The sequence below is a fragment of the Rhinolophus hipposideros genome, assembly GCF_964194185.1.
Source record: "Rhinolophus hipposideros genome assembly, chromosome: 9".
Classification (NCBI taxonomy): Eukaryota; Metazoa; Chordata; class Mammalia; order Chiroptera; family Rhinolophidae; genus Rhinolophus; species Rhinolophus hipposideros.
Genome location: NC_138055.1, coordinates 56,052,741 through 56,071,445, shown reverse-complemented (window position 1 = coordinate 56,071,445; position 18,705 = coordinate 56,052,741). Strand labels below are relative to the sequence as shown.

Here is an 18,705-nt window from a genome sequence, read left to right as displayed (position 1 = left end):
TCCCTTTGGGTAATCAAACTCCCTTCTTAAGGGGCCCACAGAAGGGAGATGTGCTTTAAGGGAGAATCATGTTAGTTTGGGGGATTTACCTTTGTCTTCCTGGAATGCCCTTCCTGCTCACATGGCTCTGACTTTTGATCCTGCAGTGCTCGGGATTCCTCTCTGGCCAAATACACTCTTGGCGAAGAAAGCAGGGAAAGGGGCACTGGGAGCAAGCGAGAGGCCCTGCATCCTCATCTCAGCCCTTTTTAATGCCATTCATCTTGTTTAGCCATCCAGGGATTAAGATCAAAAAGATGCCAGTTACTCTACACCAGGGGATCATAAGGAAATACCCTGTCCACAGTAGCCCTGCGGAGTAGAAAGTAGAAGGATGCATTTTGTAATCCCTTGTCCCTGTTTTTCCATTCTGTTTCTTTTTCCAAACCAAATCTAGAAATTAGACTCAGATATCCACATAAATAGGTTTATTGAAAAAAGTACATAATTCAGTATAAATATAATAAATAATCATCCTCCCCAAACTGCTGCCGAGGATAAATAATCCCAAATTTTCCTTTTCCATCTAATAAATACTCAACATGTCGTAGGTCAGCATCATAAATCAGTCCGTTTTGGTACTTTTTCAACAATGCAAGTCCCATTAGAATTAAATGACTGATTTGACTTGGCTCACAGGGGCCTCAGCTGGCTGATAGGTTCGTCTTTGCATTGCTGAGCCATGGAGACTGGGTGCCATCCTTAAGCTGTTGGCTTTAGGGGCTCAGGGTTGCTGCTCCATGGGCAAAGACCCGGGCAGCTACAGCCACAAAGGCCTTGAGGCTGCGAAGAATCTTGAGGCGGAGAAGGGGGCGCTGCCATGTTTGGCTGGGACTGAGGCTTGGAGTCTGCTCGGTCTCCCAGGGGTGCCCCTCAGGCTGAAAGGACACAGGACACAATTAGGGCTCTAGCTCCTTCACCCCCCAGTCTGTTGAGAGACTGCAAGCCACCATCCTCCAGGCCCCTAGTTCATACCTGTAAGAGTTGCCTGAGACCCAATAGGGAGGAGTGAAGCTGGTTCACAGGGCCATCGGGGAGTAAAGAGGACTCCCCTGTGAAAATGTCTGAGTCCAGCAGCTTCTCATAAAAAACCAGGCCCTGATGGATCCTTTGCAAGCAGGACTGAGGAGAAAAGAAAGCAGTTGAAGAAAACATACCCTCTTCCTACTCCATTCACCAAAGACCCACCCAGTTCTTTGGCTCCTTAGACACGGCTATGGTCTGAATGGTTGTGTCCCCACAAGATTTATATGTTGAGATCCTAACCCCCAGTACGATGGTATTAGGAGGTGAGGCCTCTGAGAGGTGATTAGGTCATGAGGGTGGAGCCTCATGAATGGGATTAATGCCTTAGAAGAGACCCATGGAGCTCTTTAGCCCCTTCTGCCACGTGAGGATATGACGAGAAGTCTGCGACCTGCACAGGGGCTCTCACCAACCATGATAGCACCCTGAGCTCCTTGGGCTTGGACCTGGAGAAATTTATTTCTTACAGCCTCCAGAATTGGGAGACATTTCTGTTTATAAACTACCCAGTCTGTGGTGTGTTGTAGCCACCTGAGCTGACAAGGACAAATACAATCTTTACTAAATCACCGTCGTGCCCAGATATGTCCCCATTCCCCTCTTGTGGCTCAGCCTCATCTTAGTACCTCACTATTGTCCCTGAGTCCTTGGGGATCACAGCCATCCTCACACTGGATATGGGGGACATCATTTGTAGTCTCGTCATCTCCCTCTTCTCTTGGTAGATCCTGGAGTGGAGGAAGGGTTGGAAAGACAGAAGAAATAAGTACTTTCAAACCCACCTGCCTCCTCAGGCCTGAGACTCTCCCAGGATCCCCAACCCTCTAGCTTCTACACAAGGCGAGTCTTCCACTGCAGCCTTGGAGAACTTGGAGAGGTTCCTCGTTGGTCCCAGAGGCTGTCACTCACCACATGTCCCATTGGTGGATGTGCACTCCAGGCCAGTGTGCAGAGCTTCTGTGAGAGCTGCTGGCACCGAGCCCAGGCAGGGCTGCTGCTTTCCGGCACAGCACGGCCCTGAGCAGTCCCGGGCAGCAGCAGAAGCAGCAGCACAGCTCTGCTCCCCAGCATCTCGGTGCCTGCTTCTCAAATCTGGCTGGCTCTGTGTCTTGCACCAGTCCCTGTGGAATCTCTGCCCACTTCCCCTTGCTCTGAGCTTGATTGTCTCTGTTCTGTCTGTCTCTGGTTTGGTTCCCTCAGTTCGCTGAGGTTCTGAGCTGCTTCCCTTGTTTTTCTACCGTTGTCTCTGAGTCTCTTTTTAAGGTCCCTGCATTGTAACACCCGCCCTTTATACTAGCAGGTGACTCACAGCAGGTGGGATTCCCCTCCCTGCATCATCCCCCTCCGTGGGGAGCCCAGGTATGCAGCCTCAGTCCCAGGGGAAATGACTTGTGTGGTTGCTGTGGCTGGAGGCCTGGGATGGGACATATGTGTAATGCTCTCCAGGAATTGAAATGGCTGTAGTTTAGGTGGGGGAGGGAATAGCAAATATTTAAATGAATCTAGTCTCAAGTTCCTTCCTGTTTAACCTTTTCCTCATCTTTTGCCTCTTGAAGCTATAACACCCCCACTCCCACCCCGAAACCTAATTTCCTCACCTCTTCCTGCCTGAGGAAAAACCAAAACAGAAACATTCATTTATCTCCCAATAAGATGGCAAGCTCAGTTTGGAATGAAGTTTGGTTCCCACCAGATGTCCTCTATCTAAAAGTAAGGGGGATTCTTTTTCAAAACTGCGAACAGTCTTATTTTCACCAGAAGAGAATAGACATGCAGGCATTTTGAGAACTGGGCAGCCATGTAAGTGCCATTCCGAGTGTTACTGTTCCCCTACTTCAGGCCTCACTGTGGAGAGTAGGCGGCCTGTTGGAGGAGGGAGTTGTTGCTAAGACCCATCTGATACTTCAACCTTAGTGGCTCAGCGTTTCATGGGCTCTGTGGGCTGCAGGGGATAGTTCTTTTGGGACACCAGTGTAAGCAAGGGCTAGAAGTCCAGTTTAGATATTCCAGCTCCTACACCATGGCTAAGAAGTCCAGGAGTCCTTGGTAGTTGAAGGTGCTCCGTGTCAATGACCCTGGCCGGTTCTTCAGCTGGTTGCATCCATGGGTAAAATCCACTGACACTGATTTCATCACCCTCCCTGATGCAACATCCAGTGAAACAGCTGAGAGTGTGAGATGAGGCGTGGGAGTGGAGGGTGGTCCAAATCTGGGGCTGCCCCAACCCCAGTGGAGGGTCCCAGGACAATTTGGACGTCAGAATGAGGTCGTGGGTGACCACACAGATGGCTCCCAAAGCCTCCCCAAGAGGTTGACCGTTTTCCTCTGAGAAACCCTTTACAAAGGCCTCCCTTCCCTCAGAACTATTCAAAACTGCCCAGCGAAACTTCTGATTCAAATCTGACTCTCTGGTAAATCCACCCTTTGGATAAAACATTTCCAGCATCAGAGAAGTTATCTCAGTTTGAGTGACAAATGGTTTGCCTCTCCCCACATACTGCGGCTACACATAGAACAAGGAAACTGGTGGTGGTGGTGGTGGTGGTGGAAGTAGGAGAGCTCACCTCACTTTTGTATAATGAATGTGTCCTATGTTTTCCCCACCTCGGGTCCCTATGCTGGAAGCCCTAAAGGATAGGAGCTGAAAGGTGAAGAGGAGGAGGAAGTGGAGCCCTGAGAGACGGTAGAAGAGGGACAAGGGTGAGCTGGAGGCCTGGGGCTCTACTGCTTTGTTTCACTTCCTGGTGCTTAGGGAGTTGGGTAGGAAGCAAGGTTGGTGAGGCAACTGTGGTCCTATTGTATGGCAGGAACTACTTCCAGGACTAGATTGGACCTGGCGCTGCAGGGAGTCCTTGACGTCAGCAGGGCTTCAACTGTTATGCAAATCACATGCACAAGACACTCCTAAGCAGACCTTCCCAGTTGGATGCCCAGACTCAAAATCCCGTTGAAGTTCCCCCAGGTGGTGAATAATGATGGTTAATGTATATCTGACTCTCACTTTATGCCAAGTACTTGAGCTAAGCACTTTTCATGTATTAACTCATTTAATTCTCACAAGCAACCCAATGAGGTAGGTACTGTTATTATCCCCCTATAACAGATGAGGAAACTGAGGCACAGAGATAAGCCACTTGTCCAAAATCACAGTGCTACTAAGCGGCCAGAATTCCAGTGCAGACAGTCTGGCTTCAAGTCCTGCGTTCTCAGTTGTCCCATTATTTGAGACACTGAAAAGACAGAGCATCGTTATAAAGCATAATAGCTCATTTCGCCCAGATTCTCTGGGTATCTCAAGCCCTGTAATTCTCATGGGTCTATGAAGTTGTTCTCAATTTGAGACCTCCATATGGAAATTTCTCAGAGGGTAGGAACTGTCCAGGTCTTTCAGCACCCATCTTTTTGTGAGATTTTAAATCTAGGGACCTGTGAAGTCAGATTAACTTGAGAGGTCCTGTGAGTTGTTTTTTTTCTCCGTCTGTGACCTCTGACTGAGTCTAGGACCATACCGAGTCCTGAAAGTCTAAATTCTGGGATCCTTGTATGAAGGTTTATGCACCGGCCTTTGAGGGAAAGAAATGTTTTAAAGCTGTATCCTCCGTGAGGAATTCCTCCCACCAAAGAGGCCCTCGATGTGGCCTTTAGAAACCGAGCTGGAGTGCCTCGGAGACATCTCATAACCTGGATCCATTCCGAAGCAGTTCAAGCTGAGTTAGGCCCCCCAAATCCCTCAGGATAACTGTTGACACCAAATTTGTAAGAGTTTTGGATAGGCAAATGTCTTCATTTGCTGTGCTCTTGCCCCGCTGAGGAATAATGCCAGCTCCAAGAGCTAGCATGAGGGAATTTGATATTTTAGGGGTCCTGTTCCCTGGGAACGTTACCGGGGCCTCTGGGAGGGTCACAATCGCAGGTGGGAGTTTCAGATGGATGCCTTTAGTATCGTAGAAGATGGACCATGTTAGGAGCCTGGCTCCTGCTTCCCTTTTTCTCTCCCAGATCTGGAAATGCCAGCGAGTTTCGGGGGCAACAGGGTCAGAGGTGGCGGAGTAGCTCACAAGAGCACCGTGAAAAGAGGGGGTGGACTGAACCATACTGGGAATACCCAGCAGTCGATTCCCAGTGCTTTGCCTTAGGCGTCTCCTATTATAGTTTCTAAAACTATAGGGAGCATGAGAGTTCGGTTTCCAAACTGGCGTTCTCTAATTTTGTTCAAAGAAGGCTTAAACGTCAAGAGGTTACTTTTTAACATCTTATAGGACCAGGACGTGACCAGGATTGTTCCCATCGGCGCGCCGTAACCCTTGTTTTTGCCCAGGCCTGCGTCATACGTCTTCTCGCGAAGCCGTCTGCATTTGGCTCCACATGATTGGCTTAAGAGAGCCCCAAACTCTTCCTGATTGGAAGCTGCGACTGGGAGTCCGCCTCCTTTCTAGCGTCATGTTAGGTTGAGCTTGAGGCGCGGGGGAGAATTGGGGAAACTGGAATTTCCCACGGAGCTGACGGCATTTGCTCTCCCCCTACTCGTTGTAATTCCACGCGCTCCAAAATATCCGCCATGGAGAAATCTTGGTAATGACCCAATCCCCGTAAGCATCCCAGGAACACGTCTGACCCGTGCCCTAATCCCTCCCCTCTGCGCCGCCGGGGGAGAATTCTGGGTAGTTGATGTCTCTGTCTCCCCCAGGGAATTCTGGGAACTAGCCCTTTCCATCACGTACCCCTACCCCCGCCTCAATTGTGGGTAACTGGCCATTCTTATTTTCCCCTAGAGAATCCTGGGTAACATTACAGAGGATTCTGGGAAACTGACTTCTCTTGTTCTCACCTCCCAACCCCCCAACCCCATCCCTAAGTCTGGGAAACAAGCAGTTTAGCCCCCTCTGTCTAACTCCTACCCCTTCAATTGCTGCTCCTTCCACTGATGGTTCAGGGGTAAACCAGGCAAGTGAGCAGCACTGAAGGGAAGTGAAAAGGAAGTCAAGGATTAGGTATGATGTTGGGGAGTAAAGAGGGCCTAGAGGAGAAAAGGAAGGGAAGAACAGACAACCCTTCTCCCATCTCTGCCCAGCTGCCCATCCCCTGCCTGCCTGCTTCATCACTGCCTGCCTCATCTTCCTCCTGCGCATTATAACCTGTAACGCACTGAATACGAGTACCTGGGCCGACCCCTGACTCAGCTGCCTCTTTCCCTTTGCAGGCCAGGATGCCCACTGGTGCTCTCCTGCTGAAGGTTGGGTCGGGCATCTGAAGGGGCCGTGGCACAGGTGTAATCTGCTGCCATCATCATCATGAACTTCGAGGGTCTGGACCCTGGACTGGCAGAGTATGCCCCTGCCGTGCATTCTGCCCTGGACCCTGTCCTGGATGCGCATCTGAACCCAAGTCTGCTGCACAATGTGGAGCTGGGCCCAGAGGGAGTGGCCTTGGAGGCCCTTCCTGTCCAGGAGTCAGTGCACATAATGGAAGGTGTCTACTCTGAATTGCACAGTGTGGTGGCTGAAGTGGGTGTGCCTGTCTCCGTCTCCCACTTTGACTTGCACGAGGAGATGCTGTGGGTGGGAAGCCATGGGGTAAGACCTGTACCCCTTTGTAAGGGCTGAAAGGAGATGATGGATGTGTTTTATCTGGGTTTAGCCCAAGGACAGATGCTTTGCAGGGAGCCAGAGCTGAGTGGAGGTGATGAGAATTAGCTGGGTCTCTTAAGTCAGGCCAAGAAGAAGGGAATGGAGAGAGAGGGAGTCATGGGATCCAGGGATGAGTTACATAGGTGTTCTTTTTCAGAAGGCATCCCACTTCTGCCACAATTTGCCCATTCCATGCTTAATCGTGATAACTGTACCCATCAATTAGTCTGTAGCCATCTCAACCCAATCTCTAATGCCCCTCCTCTGTTTTTCATTTTTATAATTATAGAATATTTAACGCATGTTTCTGTATATCTTACATGGAATCATTCTGTCTTCTCTGCCTGACTTTAATCCCTTTGAGAGCAATTATCAATGTTGATTTTTTAAAAATGTGTATCCATACTACCAATATATTAGGAAGCCCAAAGATTTTGTAAGAAATAACATGCTAGCTTTGCTTTACTAATTTACCTTCCATAGGGTGTGAATTGTTTTTCCATTAGAAAGAATGAATGTTTTGTTAATGCATTCATTTCAGTGGGCAGTATCTACTGCTGTGCTAGGCCCAGGGAAGAAAGCTGAATAAAACATAATCCTTGCCCTCAAGGAGTTTACAGGACAACGAGGAAAAGACATAAACAGATAACTCATGGTACTTCAGAAGAAAATAAGTTGCGTGACTTAATAATTGTGTAATTAGGATGTAAACTATTAAATGCCAGTGTAAAAATACGTACCGAGTGCTGGTGGGCATAGTGGAGAGTCAAAGGACCTACAGAAGGAAGTGACACTGAACTGAGTCTTGAGATATGAGTAGACGTTTGGTGAAGAAAAGGAAAATGTTCTCCTGGCAAAAGCCATGAGATAAACAAAGCTTCCCAATGTATTACACAGCGTAGTGTTTGCGGAGTGCAGGAACTACAAATCGTTAGGGTTTACTGGACTGGAAGATGAAGCTGAATAGTTAGACATGTCTTCATTCAACCAGTGTGTTTTGAGCACCTGCTAAGTGCCAGATGTTGCTCTGGGGTTTAGGTTTAGAATAAGCATTTTAAAAGGCAACAAAAATACATTTATAATATATTAGGTATTGCTTAGTATCCTTAAGAAAAATAAAGTGAAGTAAGGGTGTTGAGGTAATGAAGGGTGGGAGGTGTTGCTGTTTTCGACAGTTGGTCGGGGAAGGTCTCTCTGATAAAGTCACATTTGAGTAGAAACCTGGATGCTGGCCAGGATGATCATTCTAATCCATCTAGAAGGGAGGGAGGAAGCCAGGCAGATATCTGGGGAAAGAACATTCTAGAAAACCCCATATGTTCTGTTAAAAGAACTTGGACTTGATCCTTCAGGCCACCAAACATTTTTATCCAGAATGACAAGGTCTGGTTTGTATCTTAGGTGGAGAGTACTGAGATAGCAGTATAGTTTGATTTAAGGGGGACAAGGTAGGACTCTTAAGATCAGTGTGCAGGCTGTTGTAGTAGTTGACATAAAATATGATGAAGGCCTGAATAAAGCACTGTAGAGGTGTATACGTGAGAATAGATTTGGAAAATATTTAGGAAGTAAAACAAACAAGATTTAAGTTGACTACCAGTGACTTGGTCCACTGGGTAGATTGTGGTACCATCGGGAATACAGTTAAGAATTGAAATGGGGTAAAAATGGTGAATTTAATTTAGGATGTAGTGAGTTTGAAGTTCTCGTGGGATATCTAAGGAGAGATGTTTAGCAGGTATTTGGATGTATGAGTCTGAAGCTTGACGCAGTGGCCTGGGCTAGGGAAGGAAATTAGGATTCATCAGCTTTAAAATGGATAGTTAAAACCTTGAGAGTGGGTGAGATTACCTAGGAAAACATATAGAGTGAAGAGATAGTGGGCTGGGAATAGCCATGTTTCAAGAGTAGTCAGAGGGAGCACATAAAGAAGAGGGTATGGTCTAAGAGAGAAGCCAGGAGTGAATGGCATCCAAGGAGCCATCACATTCTCTCTATTCCCGCCTGTGCCCCCACAGTGCACGTTTTCCACAGTGCTGGTCGAGATTAAGACTTGACTGTGGAATATAAGAAAGCCAGCTGGCTAGTGGAGGATTGGACCCACGTCCCTGACCTTCTGAACACTGTTCTAACCAACCGAGCCATTACCTATTCAGCAGGGTCATTATGAGGATAAAATGAGGTAGAATATACAAAAGTACCTTGTAAAACATTTAACAAACAAGATGGTATTATCAGTGTATTTATCACTAAGATTAGTGCCTAGCCTTATGCCTTAGTCACTGCTGGCCGGATAGGCCAGGAAGCAAGAATGGAAAAAAGCTGAGCAACGTTTAGTCCCTAACTTGTATCTGGGATGGCCCTGCCCCTCCACTCTGGGTGTCTCTCATCTTTTTGTCCCCTCCAGGGTCACGCCACTTCATTTTTCGGTCCAGCGTTGGAGCGCTACTCATCCTTTCAGGTCAATGGCAGTGATGACATTCGGCAGATTCAGAGCCTAGAGAATGGTATCCTTTTTCTCACCAAGAACAACCTCAAGTATATGGCCCGTGGGGGCCTCATTATATTTGATTACCTGTAAGTGGCTTCTCAGCTCTGAACTGGGAAAGAGGTTCCCTCACAGACTGGGGAGGCTAAAGGATTGGCAGCTTTTGAGACCCTGGCGCCTTAGCCTTTCCCGTCCCCGACAGGCTGGACGAGAGTGACGACATGCACAGTCTCCTGCTGACTGACGGCAGCACGCTGCTGGTTGGTGGGCTGCACAGCCACATATTGGAGATTGATCTTAATACTGTCCAGGAGACTCAGAAGGTACCAGCCTGGGCCAGGAAAGACCCAAGCAGGGTCTGTGGTTGTTGTGGCGGCGGCAGTGGGTAATACCTGGGCTGGGAACATGCCAAAGATGTATGTGCAACCTTTCTGTTCGTTTGGTTTGTGGGAAGAATCATTCTTACTGGTTTCTCCTGCTTTCCTCCCCAGTACGCAGTTGAGACACCTGGAGTCACCATCATGAGGCAGACAAACCGCTTCTTCTTCTGTGGCCATACATCTGGCAAGGTAGTGAAGTTCCATTTTTCCTCCTACCATGGGGTCCTGTTTCACCAGATGTGTGACTGGGTTCAGCCTTTCCCTCAGTTCTGGGGCTGTAATTGGAGAGAAGAGAGGTTTGAATTGAGTTCCTACCCAGCCATGTTATACTGTGAGATTATCTTTCAGACTGATGTTTCCGAACCTTAGAAGAAATAGGGTAAACAGGAGTTCTCTGTGGGGTCCCTTCCAGCTCTTGGCTTCTCTTTTTGCCTTTTCTGTGCTTTAACTGCCCATATCCTAGTGCTGCAGTTCTTTCTGTAGGGGCCTCACAGAGTTAGGTAGGTGGCAGGGACTCATCCTGGTAACAGCTTTTGTAGATAACCAAGTTATCTCTTCTTCAGATTTCCCTGCGAGACCTTCGTACTTTTAAGGTGGAGCATGAGTTTGACGCTTTCTCAGGGAGTCTGTCGGACTTTGATGTGCATGGCAACCTGCTGGCCGCCTGTGGCTTCTCAAGCCGTCTCACCGGCCTTGCCTGCGACCGTTTCCTCAAGGTGTATGATCTGCGCATGATGCGCGCCATCACACCGCTCCAAGTACATGTGGATCCTGCCTTCTTGCGTTTCATCCCTACATACACTTCTCGTCTTGCTATCATCTCCCAGTCAGGTATGGAGGGCATGTAAGATGGTATAAGAGGGGTTAGTGAGCAAAGGGCAACTAAGCACCAGAAGGATTGTACTCCCAGGAACCTCCTTTGTTGGGGGAAAAAGTAACTTTTCAGCAGGGTCTCTGGGTCTCACTTAGGTTTAGTCAGAGATTAAAGCTTTTATTTTCTCCCTGGGTGTGAAAAACGCAGAAAAAGATAAAAGTGGAGCAGGCAAAACAACCTTAGAACTGCCATTTGCTGCATTAGCAGACCTCCCAGTGGCTTATGGGAAGACATCAGATGATATTCTCTCTATCTGTAGGCATGGATTTTAGGCCCATTTTCTTTGAAACCAGAGGACTAGAGGGTAGGAAGGGCATAAAAAGATGGCTCCTTTTCACCTTCCAGAGATTGCTCAGTGGGCTTCTTCCTCCCTCCTAGGGCAATGCCAGTTTTGTGAGCCCACAGGCCTGGCCAACCCAGCAGACATCTTTCATGTGAATCCTGTGGGGCCTCTGCTAATGACGTTTGATGTGTCAGCCAGCAAACAGGCCCTGGCCTTTGGGGATTCTGAGGGCTGTGTGCACCTCTGGACTGATTCCCCTGAGGCTTCCTTCAACCCCTACTCCCGGGAGACCGAGTTTGCTTTGCCCTGTCTCGTGGACTCACTGCCTCCTCTGGACTGGAGCCAGGACCTGCTGCCTCTTTCCCTCATCCCTGTCCCACTCACCACTGATACACTTCTCTCTGATTGGCCTGCTGCCAACTCCGCTCCAGCTCCCAGGTTGTACCTCATATCTGGGCCAAAAGGGGAGAGGGGGAAAGACCTGAGATACCAGGATTGTCTGCAAGCCCTGTTATTATTCTCCTTCTTTCCTGAGTTTTACCTGCCTTCAGTATTTTCTTTTTTTCTGGCTCCCTGGGGACTGGGGATTGGATGGGTAGACACCACTATCTTCAAGCCCTAGAATTATACTGCATTACAGGAGAGCACCCCCTGTGGATGCAGAGATTCTGCGCACCATGAAGAAGGTGGGCTTCATTGGCTATGCACCCAACCCACGCACCAGGCTGCGAAATCAGGTGTGTTCAGAGGGGAGAAGGTCAGCACCCCCCACCAGCCCACTGGCATTTCTCCTGTCTTTTTCTTTTACTAGTTTTTGTTTTTAGTCCATAAAGTTTTTTTTAAAGCCTACTAAATTGAAGGTACTTTGCTAGGTATGAGGGAGGATTCAGAGACATAGAAAATAGGGTCCTTGCTCTTAAGGAGTATTTGGTTGGTGAAGATAAGACTTACACATAACAGAAATTATTTGTGTTCTGTTGTTAAGTGCTGGAGGAATGTTAAAAGCATGTGTTGTCAGAGCTGTTTGGGCTAGAGTGGTCAGGGAAGGCATCCGGACAGAGGTGGATATGGAGCTGGAGAGGTGAGAGGTGGGTGAGTAGATAGTAAGAGCAGAGCATATTCAAGGTGAGAGACCAGTGTTAGTAAAGATCTCAAGAGGTATAACTGCAAAAGGGGTACCTGATGGGCACTGTGACGGTACCAGTCTGGCTGGAGTGGCTGTTATTATAGTATTGGGAAATAACAAGAGAATAAGGTTGGAGAAGGTCTGATTGTGAAGCCTTGCAATCCAATGTGCAGTGGAAGACGTGATGCACTGATAGGGACCTTCTGGGAGGGTTAGTTTGGTAGCAGTATGCTGGACAGAGTGAATGTGGGGAGCCCAGCGTGGAAGCCGTCACAGTGGTCCAGCTGCGATGAGGTTGGGTGATGATATTGGGAATAAAAAAGCAGCAGTGAATGCTGAAAACCCTATGAAATGAAAAGGTTGAGGACTTGGTGACTGTTTCAGTGTTGGGATAAAGGTGGGGGAAAACCAAAGATGTCTTAATCAAGATATCCAACAAGGTTACCTCTTTTTTAAAATTGTAGATTCCTTACCGACTCAAGGAGTCAGACAATGAATTTGACAGCTTCAGCCAGGTCACTGAGTCACCAATAGGGCGAGAAGAGGAGCCACATCTCCACATGGTCTCTAAGAAATACCGCAAGGTGCTAGGGGATCCCAGGGAAGGAGCCCTGTGGGATGTGGGGAAAGGGCCCCAGGGAAGAGGGTTGTATGAGAAAGGATTGATGGACTCAGTCGAGAAGCCTTCACCTACCACCCTGGACTCAGGAGGGAGGTTTTGGGGAAGGTTATGGCTACTGAGAAGATTCGGGGACTCTGAGGATACCTTCATGTTGCTCAGACTGTTTCTGCCTCAGGTGACCATCAAATACTCCAAGCTAGGGCTGGAGGACTTTGACTTCAAGCACTACAATAAGACCCTGTTTGCTGGGTTAGAGCCCCACATCCCCAATGCCTACTGTAACTGCATGATCCAGGTAAGGGGGGGTTTGCCCGGGACGTGAATGTGCCGGCTGTGTTGCTTCTTCTCTGTGGCCCCACAACTCCTCCTCGTTTCCCACATCTCTCCTACCCAGCCCACTTTCCCATGGCCCCCTTTACCATTCTTTCTTGCCCCATAACCTCCAAGTCTTCTCTATGAGCTCCACGGCTTCAGGGGACTCCACCAGCTTGTTTAACTTTCCCATCTCTCGTCCTCCCCGTAGCAGTTGCCTGCGTCAGTTCTCCTGCTCTTCCCTCCAGGTGCTCTATTTCCTGGAGCCTGTTCGCTGCCTAATCCAGAACCACCTTTGCCAGAAGGAGTTCTGCCTGGCATGTGAGCTAGGCTTCCTCTTCCACATGTTGGACCTCTCCCGAGGTGACCCTTGTCAGGTCGGTGCCTAGAAACCTGGGACGATAAAAGGGGAAGGGAGATGGACAGTAGGCAAGGACATCACTGTGCAAACAGCCGCAAAAGAGAAAATAACCCCTTTCCACCAACTCGCTTTCTGGATTCCAGGGCAGTAATTTTCTTCGGGCATTCCGCACCATTCCTGAAGCCTCCGCGCTGGGTCTGATTCTGGCTGACTCGGATGAGGCCTCAGGCAAGGGCAATCTGGCCAGGCTCATTCAGAGGTGGAATCGCTTCATTCTCACTCAACTGCATCAGGATATGCAGGAGTTGGAAGTTCCGCAGGCTTATCGAGGTGCTGGAGGCAGGTATGGAATCAGGACAGGAATAGTTCAAGCCTCCCTAACAGGCCCCTCTATGACTTAGACGGTCTCCTAACTCCCTCCGTGCACATATATCGCCCTCCCCACTCTTAGCAGCTTTTGCTCATCGGGGGACTCTGTCATTGGGCAGCTGTTCAGCTGTGAGATGGAGAACTGCAGCCTCTGCCGCTGTGGCAGTGAGACCGTGCGAGCCTCATCCACCCTGCTCTTCACGCTCTCCTACCCTGAGGGTAGCAACAGTGGTATACCCTGCAGCTGGGTTGGGAAGGCTCTCCCAACGTCCTGTAACACCAAGGAGAGGGTGGGGGGAGGCAAATGCTAACGTTGGGTAGAAGGGAGAACCTGGAGTGAAGTATCCAGTTTACCCACAGATAAAACTGGGAAGAACTGTGACTTTGCTCAGGTGTTAAAGCGAAGCATCTGCCTGGCGCAGAACACACAGGCCTGGTGTGACAACTGTGAAAAGTACCAGCCCACGGTGAGTGGGCTGTGGCACTGGATATGTTGGGGACTCAGCCGTAGTTCTCATCTGCAGCTGGCTAGGTTAGCACTGCCACCCAGGGAGCTATAGGGAGTGGGAAGAACCCCAATTTGAGGCTGCAGCTCCAGGTTTTACTGTTCCTGTCTGAGTGTCTTTCCCTGTCGGCTCCCTGCCATTCTTTGTTTTATCCTCTCAGATTCAGACCCGCAACATCTGCCATCTGCCAGATATTCTTGTCATCAATTGTGAAGTGAACAGCTTGAAAGAAGCTGATTTCTGGAGAATGCAGGCTGAGGTAAGGACTCAGGCTGGAAACAGGGCCTTAGGAGTACTTTTTCGTTTTCTCCCTCCTCTGACCTCCATGTATGATTAATGTTCCTGAGGAATCAGATATTTTCTCTGTTGTGTTCAGGTTGCCTTCAAGATGGCAATGAAGAAACACAGTGGGGAAATCTCTAAGAGCAAGGAGTTTGCTTTGGCTGATTGGTAGGTACTGTCTTGGGAGTGATCAAAGGATTGAACTACCCAGCAGCTTATTTTATCATTGGCTAGAACTCCTCAGAACAAATTTCTGATTCTCCTGTCTTGATAGGAAGGAACTAGGGAGTCCAGAGGGCATGCTCATGTGTCCTTCCATTGAGGAGTTGAAGAATGTCTGGCTTCCTTTCTCCATTCGCATGAAGATGACCAAGAACAAAGGACTGGATGTTTGCAATTGGACTGATGGGGATGAGATGCAGGTCGTTGGAAAACTGGGAAGAGGAGGGGGAATAAGGGAGAGGAAGATGGGGCAGAAGCAGGGCAGGGGGAAGGTGGAACTTAGTATAGGGAAAAGGGAATCAGGCTGAGTATTTACCAGTCGTGGGCTTTTCCAGAGTGACTCAGTTCGTTATTGGGAGTCACAGATGGGCTAGAATGGAGATAACCCACCCTGGTCCCCCATCACGTACCCCAAACTCCCTGTCCTCTATCCCCACTCCCCTTCCTTCCCCATCCTTAAACTTAGCTTAGCAGCCTGGGTACCCCCCTCACAGTGGGGCCCAGCCAGGGCAGAGGAGGAGCATGGTGTCTATGTGTATGACCTGATGGCTACTGTGGTACACATCCTGGACTCACGCACAGGGGGCAGCCTGGTGGCTCACATCAAAGTTGGAGAGACCTACCACCAACGCAAGGAGGTGAGTGAGGTAATACAGGGCAGGGACACTCCTGGTGGTGGCCACAGTGGAATCCCAGGTCTGTCCTTATCTTCAGTCTGAGCCACAGTGATTCCAGCCATCACTTTGGCATCAGCCTTTCTCTGTATCTCCATAGGGCGTTACCCACCAGCAGTGGTATCTCTTCAATGACTTTCTCATTGAACCTATCGATAAGGTTAGCTATAACATATTGCATTCCCCCTTTCATCTCCCTTTTTCCTAGCATCCTCATTCTCAGTGCCCTAGACAATGCCAGGCAGATTCAGGAGGGAGGAGGGATGGGTTTTCAAGAATAAAAACGGCATCTAGTCCCGTCTTTTGTCTGACATGGGAAAAAGGAAAAGGGGGCCATTAAGTGCTTTTTCTTTTATAGCATGAAGCTGTGCAGTTTGATATGAATTGGAAAGTGCCTGCCATCCTTTATTACATCAAAAGGAATCTTAATTCCAAATATAACCTGAACAGTAAGTGGTACAGAGTGGACCCATGGTGTGGGCAGTTTAGATTGGTCTTCAGAAAGAGACCTGGGAAATAGTTTGTTGAGATTAGGATCTGTAACCAGTGTTAATAGTTCCAGGATATTATAGAGATTCCTGCTTATATAAGGCCTTAAATTTAGAAGCTGGAGATCCGGAGGGTATAGTGGGAAAAAGGTTATGGGGGAAAAGTCTGATAAAAATGGCTAAAGTTATGATTTTGAGTCTCATCATTCTTATCCCCAACATTTCTTCTTTTGGAGATGAACTCCTTATTAAGTCCCTTTTTGGTGACTTTAAACCATACTTTCTCTGTAACTTCATTTTTCTAGGTTTTCTAAGCTAAAGTCCAAAGTAAAAATCTTATTCTTTCCTTTTGTTGACTTTTTTTCCCTTAGTATATTTCTTGATAATTTCCTGATTTCACATGTTCCATTCTACCTGCTCTGTTCATCAAACGTGATCTTTTTATTCACATGCTTTGATTATTGAGGGATCACAGTGTAGACCTGGTTTCTGGTCAGCCTCCCTGGGCTTCCCACCCCTGGTCACTTCCCTGTCTCCAGCCATCTGTCTTCCGGATTCTCCCTTCTAGTCAAGAACCCTATTGAGGCAAGTGTCCTGTTGGCTGAAGCCTCATTGGCACGGAAGCAGCGGAAAACACATACTACCTTTATTCCTCTGATGCTGAATGAGATGCCACAGGTTGGGGACCTGGTGGGCCTAGATGCTGAGTTTGTCACCCTTAATGAGGTAACCAAAGCCAAAAGTGGATGTTGGGACAGAATTCTGGGGATTTTAGGAGTCATAGCATTTCTCTGACTTCCTTATTAATTCTTCTCATGTAGGAGGAAGCAGAGTTGCGCAGTGATGGCACCAAGTCTACCATCAAACCAAGCCAGATGTCAGTAGCGCGGATTACCTGTGTTCGGGGCCAGGGACCGAATGAGGGTATTCCGTTCATTGATGACTACATCTCCACCCAGGAGCAGGTATTAGGATAGGGAGACAGATCCTGTGCTTATGTAGAGTGCTCTAGAACCCAGGGAAGAGTGGTAAGGGGGACTTGGCACCTTGCTTCCTAGGAGACTTGTTGTTTTCTTTACCCCTAGGTGGTGGATTACTTGACTCAATACTCAGGGATAAAGCCAGGAGACCTTGATGCCAAGATTTCCTCTAAGCACCTCACAACTCTCAAGTCTACCTACTTAAAGCTTCGTTTTCTCATAGACATTGGAGTCAAGTTTGTGGGTCATGGTTTGCAGAAGGACTTCCGGGTCATCAACCTCATGGTTCGGGCAAGGCTCTTTTAAGAGTCTTTTTTTTTGAGTGTGGGCCCCTCAGGGTATACATTATGCTTTTGGAGAATGGGAAATTATGGGTCTCCTACCTTCAGCCTCGCATTCTTTCATCCCTGCCAGGTGCCCAAGGACCAAGTCCTTGACACTGTCTATCTGTTTCACATGCCCCGAAAACGAATGATTTCCCTGCGATTCCTTGCTTGGTACTTTCTAGGTGAGTTGCTCTGCCTTTGAAGGCCCTTGTGCTCATTAAAGGCAGGCAGAAGTGTTGGAGGGGCCAAGGGGAGTAGTGGTGAGAGATACTAATGGATTTAATTAGCTTCAGTATCCCTTCTGTGCACCCGGAATGGTGTTTGGCTATTTCCTTAAGGGCCGTCATGTTTTTGTTGTTTATCCGGGGCTGGGGATGTGAGTAGGGGACATGTTTTACCTTCCTTTGCTAGGTCCCAAACTATTCCACCTCTGCTTCCCCCAGACCTGAAGATTCAAGGGGAGACCCATGACAGTATTGAGGATGCTCGCACAGCCCTTCAGCTGTACCGAAAGTATCTGGAGCTGAGCAAAAACGGCACTGAACCTGAGTCCTTCCACAAAGTGCTCAAGGGTCTTTACGAGAAGGGCCGAAAGATGGACTGGAAGGTGCCTGAGCCTGAAGGCCAGACAAGTCCCAAGAGTAAGGCTTGGGATGGGACAAGGGAAACTGGACTGGGAGGGTTTTGATTGCATATATGAAGATTATACCCACCATGATGATGATAATGATGATAACAGTACCACTCTTACCTTACATTTGTAAAGCACGCAACAGTTTACAGAGCACTTAATCCTCCCAACAATCAGTGAAATAGAATTTGTTATGAAACTACTAGTCCTAACCTCCTCTTGCCCAATTCTAAAATGTTTGGGGCAGGTCCATGCTCTTTCCTCTTGCATTTTTCCTTCATAAGAAGTATTCCAGGTACTTTTTCTCCACTCATCTTACGAGTCAATGCTCTTGATTTTGTCTCTGACAGATGCAGCCGTTTTTTCCTCAGTGCTGGCACTCTGACCTCACCCTCTCCCAAAGAACTACTGCCTCTCCCTTCAGTGTTCTGTGGTCCCAGAACTGGGAGATGGCTTCCCAAGTTGGCCATACCCTGTCCACTTCCAGAATTGGACCTGCTCAGGGTTTATAGATGGTGCTATTAATAGAACTGGAATGCAGCAGAATTGTTGCAAAGGGTCTAGGAGCCAGATTCTTTTTTCATCCTTTGTAAAACAGTGGGCCAGAAAAAGCCTAGAATTGACCCAGATGGAAAATTGATTGGTATTCTTAATAAATATCCTGGGTGATTAATATCCAGGCAAAGAAGATCCTGGAACCAAAACTCCCAGTTCCTAGTTGGCTAAGGACTGAGTACTGGACTGTGACTGGATACAGTAGTAGCTCAAGAATTAGCTCGTCTCTGACTGCTTGAGGAATGCCAGGAGGAGCTAGTGTGTATTCTTGGTGGCCCTCGCAAACCAGTATTGCCAACACCATCATTGCCAAAAGGGCCACTGGGTCCTAGACAAAGCTTGGCTGCTGGCTTCACTCCTGCTGACAGCTGAGAAGCGTCTGTCTTCCATCCACTCCACTCTCCTGTCCCAAGTTTTGTTTTCTTGTTATTTTTTAAAATTTTGTTTTAAACTGCATGTTTTATAAAATAAAACAAAAATAATATTGGCTGTCATCTGTCTTATTGGAGACCTGCGAGTGTGGGGTTCTCAGAC

At 48.1% G+C, this 18,705-nt stretch overlaps 2 protein-coding genes across 8 annotated transcripts; one reads left to right on the top strand and one right to left on the bottom strand.

Annotated features, from left to right (window-relative positions):
• Positions 1-453: 453 nt before the first annotated feature.
• IL23A (interleukin 23 subunit alpha) lies at positions 454-5,068 on the bottom strand. Its single transcript, XM_081061473.1, has 4 exons — positions 1,975-5,068; positions 1,692-1,793; positions 1,015-1,161; positions 454-917 (listed from the first exon to the last, which is right to left on the bottom strand). Exons 1-4 carry the CDS (start codon positions 2,134-2,136, stop codon positions 756-758), a joined length of 573 nt encoding a protein of 190 aa, XP_080917599.1. The 5' UTR covers positions 2,137-5,068; the 3' UTR covers positions 454-755.
• Positions 5,069-5,491: 423 nt separating this feature from the next.
• PAN2 (poly(A) specific ribonuclease subunit PAN2) lies at positions 5,492-18,664 on the top strand. 7 transcript variants are annotated; one of them, XM_081061466.1, is made up of 26 exons: positions 5,492-5,637; positions 6,266-6,638; positions 9,100-9,269; positions 9,383-9,503; positions 9,672-9,749; positions 10,124-10,391; positions 10,813-11,155; positions 11,358-11,454; positions 12,308-12,427; positions 12,641-12,760; positions 13,026-13,154; positions 13,282-13,481; positions 13,590-13,726; positions 13,868-13,974; positions 14,174-14,272; positions 14,390-14,463; positions 14,570-14,717; positions 15,012-15,155; positions 15,292-15,351; positions 15,550-15,640; positions 16,248-16,405; positions 16,501-16,644; positions 16,765-16,944; positions 17,074-17,167; positions 17,429-17,626; positions 17,967-18,664. In XM_081061466.1, exons 2-26 carry the CDS (start codon positions 6,357-6,359, stop codon positions 17,999-18,001), a joined length of 3,597 nt encoding a protein of 1,198 aa, XP_080917592.1. In that variant the 5' UTR covers positions 5,492-5,637; positions 6,266-6,356; the 3' UTR covers positions 18,002-18,664. The 7 variants fall into 7 exon arrangements, with proteins under 7 accessions (XP_080917592.1, XP_080917593.1, XP_080917591.1 ...); XM_081061467.1 differs by having other exon boundaries at positions 5,496-5,637; positions 13,593-13,726; XM_081061465.1 differs by having other exon boundaries at positions 5,496-5,637; positions 13,590-13,738.
• The last annotated feature ends 41 nt before the right edge of the window (positions 18,665-18,705 follow it).

Bases quoted from the DNA above. Each gene is read 5' to 3' on its own strand.
- IL23A (XM_081061473.1), bottom strand. From the start codon at position 2,136: ATGCTGGGGAGCAGAGCTGTGCTGCTGCTTCTGCTGCTGCCCGGGACT. The intron at 1,794-1,974 runs GTGAGTGACAGC...CCTCCACTCCAG, and splicing joins ATCCACCAATGGGACATGTG to GATCTACCAAGAGAAGAGGG. The intron at 918-1,014 runs GTATGAACTAGG...GTGTCCTTTCAG, and splicing joins GTCTCAGGCAACTCTTACAG to CCTGAGGGGCACCCCTGGGA.
- PAN2 (XM_081061465.1), top strand. From the start codon at position 6,357: ATGAACTTCGAGGGTCTGGACCCTGGACTGGCAGAGTATGCCCCTGCC. The intron at 9,504-9,671 runs GTACCAGCCTGG...TTTCCTCCCCAG, and splicing joins CTGTCCAGGAGACTCAGAAG to TACGCAGTTGAGACACCTGG. The intron at 15,641-16,247 runs GTAAGTGGTACA...TCTCCCTTCTAG, and splicing joins TTCCAAATATAACCTGAACA to TCAAGAACCCTATTGAGGCA.